Genomic DNA, 5,346 nt, shown 5'->3' on the forward strand with positions numbered 1-5,346 from the left:
GCTCAAGCCAGGCCATATGAAAACTTAACCAAAAACAACAAGTCTGTACTCAAGGGCCACATTTGAATTTTAAAATAAGCAGTGGCACCAGTGCATTTGTTAATGAAGACAGAAAAAGAAAAAATGTTCAAAAAGTATGTTACAAAAAAATGCATTAAATAATTATTTATAATTAATTATGTAATATAATGCATCCTAATTTATTTTTAATGAATTTGAATAATTAATGCACCACTTAATTAAAATTCACTCGTGGTGGCTTCTTTCCACTGAGAGGTGTTTTGTAAATTTTTGACAGTTGCTGTGAGAGAACCCCAAGTGGGAGGGACTCGAGTGTTTGAATGAAGTCACCGCAGTGTGGAGCCTGACTTATCTCGACACTCACTCCTGCTCGGAACAGATGCTCGCCTCCTGCGTTGGGTCTTTGAAAACAATGCCATCAAGGTGTTCTGAGCGGAGGTTCCAGCGCGTGGAGAAAGTTCTTCTATAAGTCAGACTGGAGCTTCCGGAGGATGGAGAGCACGACGTCGACGAGCGAGCAGTCCATGACGGGCCGCACGATGATCCCCACCATCCCGTCCATCATGTTCATCTTCGGGGTGGTGGGCAACGTCATCGCCATCGCAGTGCTGTGTCGGTCTCGCAAGGAGCAGAAGGAAACCACCTTCTACACGCTGGTGTGCGGTCTGGCCGTCACCGACCTGTTGGGCACGCTGCTGGCAAGCCCGGTCACCATCGCCACTTACGTAAAGGGCGCCTGGCCCGGCGGGGAACCCCTGTGTCAGTACTTCGGCTTCACCCTAATCTTCTTCTCCCTGGCCGGCCTCAGCATCATCTGCGCCATGTCCGTGGAGAGATACATGGCCATCAACCACGCGTATTTCTACAACGACTACGTGGACCAGAAGCTGGCCGGCTTGACCCTCTTGGCCATCTACGTGTCCAACGCGCTGTTTTGCGCGCTGCCGGTGCTGGGCTTCGGCCGCGTCCAGAAACAGTACCCGCAGACGTGGTGCTTCTTGGAGTGGCGGAGCGACGAGACGAGCGACGCGGCGTTCAACTTTATGTACGCTGGCTTAAGCTCGGTGCTGATCCTGGCGACGGTGCTGTGCAACGTGCTGGTGTGCGGGGCTCTCATCCGGATGCACCGGCGCTACGTGCGTAGGACGTCGCTGGGCACTGACCTGAGCCGCGGCAACGTGGACTCGCGCAAGAAAGGCCGAAGTTTCGGACGCCTCGCCGGTGCCGAGATCCAGATGGTCATCCTGCTCATAGGCACCTCGGCAGTGGTGCTCATCTGCTCTATTCCGCTTGTTGTGAGTCTTTACGCACACTTTACGCACGGTCGAGCGAACGTTCGCCTTCCCACTCAGAAACCTGGGCTTGTTTAATTGAACGCAACGCTGATTTATTTACAGAAAATCTTGAGGACTTAAAGGCAGCAGGTGGATTGTACGTTCTGCCATCTAATTGAAGAGCATTCAATTTTCTGCCAGTCAATATGACCTGGGCTGATATATTACTTTATAAATATTTTTTAAATAATTAAAATAGTGTTTGTTACTGAACACATTGGGTTTTCAGTGACGCTAAAAGATGTTCTTCTTTCAATGCTACTGCGGTTGAAGTGTGTTTCCTGTTCTTAGATTGAACCTTTTGTGTTGAGCATAAATTCACATTATTGTTGTCACCCGCTCATAATCGACACATCACTTGTCTTGCCCTATGCAACGTCAACGACATATTGTCTGAAATTCATAGAAAAATTCACAACTCAAATAAAACAGAAGATTCTGCTGCAATGTAGGTGAATAATTTGGCAGATTTTTTTTCCAGATCATGTTATGTGGACACTGGTTGCCAGGCAGCTAGAAACCGATGCAGGAACACAACAAGATATTTCAAGTTTTGCTGTTGTGGAATTTGACTTATCCCCATTTCATTAAAAAAAGTTCTTTTTGGGCTGTTTTATTTAACTTCCTAGAGTTTTGAAATGTCTCATCGCCGTGCTCTAATTGCAGGCTCAGGTGTTTCTGAACCAGCTCTACAAGACGCCGGTAGAACTACGCTTGGACAAAAACCCCGACCTGACGGCCATTCGCTTTGCCTCCTTCAACCCCATCCTGGACCCGTGGATCTACATTCTGCTGCGCAAGGCCGTCTTCCGCCAGCTCGTGGAGAACATCAAGTGCCTCTTCTGCAAGATGGGCATCAGGGGGCAGAGGACTAATGGCAACGGGAGCTGCCACTGCATGGATGTGTCGCCCCATCCTCCCTCCTCGACCGTCTCCAAACGGGACTCGCGCTCGTTGGTGTTCGGCGACGTTCCGGATATCAGCTCCCAGACTTTCTTGGATCACACCCAGGGAAGAATATCGCCTGCCGGGAGCTGCTGTGACAATCACAAAGTGGAAAATATATCATGGGCTTCATCGTGTGAGCATGGCGACGTGGCCCCAAGGACAGAAGGGGACCATGTGCTCAGGGGCCCCCAAGCTAAGGACCCTGGACTACAAATGTCACTCAGCTCAGTAACTATGGATGAAAAATGCATCTGAACTTACACTGACTCGGAAATGGAGCCCACGTGGAAGGAAAAACTGAGTCCTATCTCACAGGCAATCAGTCAGGAAAAATAATGCTACCAGTGAAGAGTTTTGCACTGTTGCCTCATGACAAGAATGTCTGGAATGCTGAATTTCCAAGCATTTCAAACAGCGTCCAGTAAATGGTTCAACTTTCACCAAAACCTGGATGTACATGAGCTACAAACTATTACGATTAAAGATATGGACTCTGGCCAAAAGGAAAAATAATTTTTGTTTGTCCGTCCATTTGTGAGCTCACAGTTACTTCCTGGTTCAGAGGTTAGCATTGGACTTACGAGACTCTATCGTTTAAATTCTAGGACAGAATCATTTTAACTCTGATACAGTGGTTGAATTGTTCTGTTTTGACTGTAGCAAAAAAAAAAAAAAAAATATCGTATGTGCCATATGTTTGTCCGTCCATGTGTCAGATAGCAGCTAGCTCAAGGTTGAGAAGTGAGTCTACCATTTGAAATCAGAGGAACAGTTCTTTTTGAAAAAAAATCACAAAAAGTAAATTCCTCGACTTGAATATGGTGGCACATTGTAATTTTGTCTGTCTGTATATGAGCAAGCTGCTCCTTTAGGATTGCTAATGAAAACGGTTTCATTGTGACTCAAAATGCAAGAAGTGAAATAAACATTCCTCCAAGAAAAGTGAACATTTTATTTGTATGCATATTTGTGAAAGACCTTCTTCATGACAAAAAATGAAATAAAGTACTGAATTGCCATCTATCCATCTATTTCAAATCCTAGCACTGTGAGGCGGACATGCGAACCACTAGTGCACCGTGCTGCTTGTAGAGTGCCATATTTATTATTTTTTGGGTCCATCAATGAGTTTTACTTGTATCTACTTATTGAGGTAAACAGAGAAACAACTTGTATTTACTCACTAAATCTCTGATTTTGTTATTAGGTAGACATTTGGTAGTATTCCAACAAAAATGACTTCTTTGTGACTCAAGCAACGGGAAAAGACACCCTGTTTTATTTTTGGGTCACCTTGTGATAAAAACTTTTGGACAGCTTTTTAAATTAAATAGCAGAGCTCAAACATCGAAATAACAGTTGGGACTAGCTGATTCATGAATTTGTGGTCAGCAGAAGCAGCAGCAGCAGCAGCAGCAGCAAATGTGAGCCTGCTGGGAACTTTCTTTGTTTTGGATTCTATTGTACAGACCTTTTTTTTTTTAAAAGACATGTTATTTCAGCCTCATGACTAATGTGCAGTGTGCAGTTTTATTTTTGTGGTGAATGGTAACTGTTCCTTTTTTTTGTCAGTTCTGGAATCCACGTGAACATTTCATCTCAAATATCTGAAGAAGGTACAAAAGATTCCAGTTTGTGACATCTAATTATTTACATGTGACTGCTGGGAATGTTTTTCCACATGTGGTGCGTTTATGCTTAGTGTCGAGTTTTCAAGGGTTTTTATCACGTTCATGTGCTGAAAGATGATGTTCTCTTGCCAATCCCAACTCCAAAGGCAACAATAAGCCCAAACATGATGTCCATTTCCAAATTTTGGTATTCATAATAATATACAAGAAATCTTTGTGTAAATACTTAAAATTTGGAGCTAGGCTGCTTTTTGTTGGACAGTTGCTGTATCTTCTAACCAATACATGCCCTGGAATTCCTGCTTTGAGAAAATCCAAACTACAAGAGATGTCAACTTGTATTATTTGGGCTAACTTAATTACTTTTTGTAAGACCAAAATATTTCAAAACCAAATTGAATACAGCTGAAAATGACAAGAAAGTTCTGATCGTTTGCCCCCCTCCATGCCTTGACAATTTTATTTTGATTAACTGCAAAAGTTTGCCATTCTATGGACAATGCTGGCCTTAACTGCATCTTTTAAAATATGACAAAGAAGGATATTCATTTAAATATTTGAGTGTCAAACAAGATCTTGAGTTTCACCCTAGAGTGCCCTTAGTTGTATCATTTTTTTCGATACAGGCCTTTTATAATGTTGTTCGATTGTTTTCGTGCTTAGCCTTTTACAATGTTACCGTTAAATTACCTTTTCAACTTAATGTCACACTTTTTACTCCTTTGAATTGTGAACATGTGCAAAGATAGTCATCGCCATCCTATTTGTACAGAATATTTCATTTGTTTGCTTATTAAAGACGTACAAGATGTAATTTATTCACTTAGTAGTATGCTTTAAGATCATTTCCCAAATTGTTTTTGATGCTTTATAAATATATAACATTTGTCATCTCATATTGTCAACATGAAGAGGAAGCACTAAAGTTTCTCACATAACATTTGCTGCTTATAAGCTCATCTCTAGGCCTTCATTAGCAATCTGACGGATAACCCTGACAAGAGCAAGCAAACATATTTAAGATTAAATCCACAAATAGACAAACAGGCCTATCGTTGCTCATTACGGCTCATGCCTGATGCGTCACGCAGATAAAGCAAAAAGCGGACTATTGGAAAAGCATGGAAACATCTGAGGGGAAGTTTCTGCGTTGGAATAATAAACTGAGTCTAAAGCTCAGCGTCCTTGCAATTAAGCTTAAACAAGCAATGGTTGTCTTAAAAAAATACCGCAGAGTCTGGGAAGCCACCACGAGTTAAATTAAAGTATCATGCAGTGATGTAAAGGAGGAAGACACTATGTCTCATCCACTTCTGAGTAATTAGATCTGTTCGGTAAATTGACTGACCAAATGGGCGTGCGTTTACCGTCTGTGTGAGCAGGTGCAAATTCGCATGCGCAGTTGGAACACA

The 5,346-nt window shown here is 42.7% G+C and overlaps 1 protein-coding gene across 1 annotated transcript; it reads left to right on the forward strand.

Moving 5' to 3' along the window:
* Positions 1-272: 272 nt before the first annotated feature.
* On the forward strand, positions 273-4,752 carry ptger4a (prostaglandin E receptor 4 (subtype EP4) a). The gene is made up of 2 exons (XM_049763807.2): positions 273-1,316; positions 2,022-4,752. The coding sequence occupies exons 1-2, from the start codon at positions 513-515 to the stop codon at positions 2,556-2,558; spliced, it is 1,341 nt and encodes a 446-aa protein (XP_049619764.1). The 5' UTR covers positions 273-512; the 3' UTR covers positions 2,559-4,752.
* The last annotated feature ends 594 nt before the right edge of the window (positions 4,753-5,346 follow it).

Source organism: Syngnathus scovelli, chromosome 3 (assembly GCF_024217435.2).
Source record: "Syngnathus scovelli strain Florida chromosome 3, RoL_Ssco_1.2, whole genome shotgun sequence".
Lineage (NCBI taxonomy): Eukaryota > Metazoa > Chordata > Actinopteri > Syngnathiformes > Syngnathidae > Syngnathus > Syngnathus scovelli.

Excerpts from the sequence above, each read along its gene's own strand:
- ptger4a (XM_049763807.2), top strand. The coding sequence starts at position 513 with ATGGAGAGCACGACGTCGACGAGCGAGCAGTCCATGACGGGCCGCACG. Across the intron at positions 1,317-2,021 it reads TCTGCTCTATTCCGCTTGTT|GCTCAGGTGTTTCTGAACCA; the intron begins GTGAGTCTTTAC and ends CTCTAATTGCAG.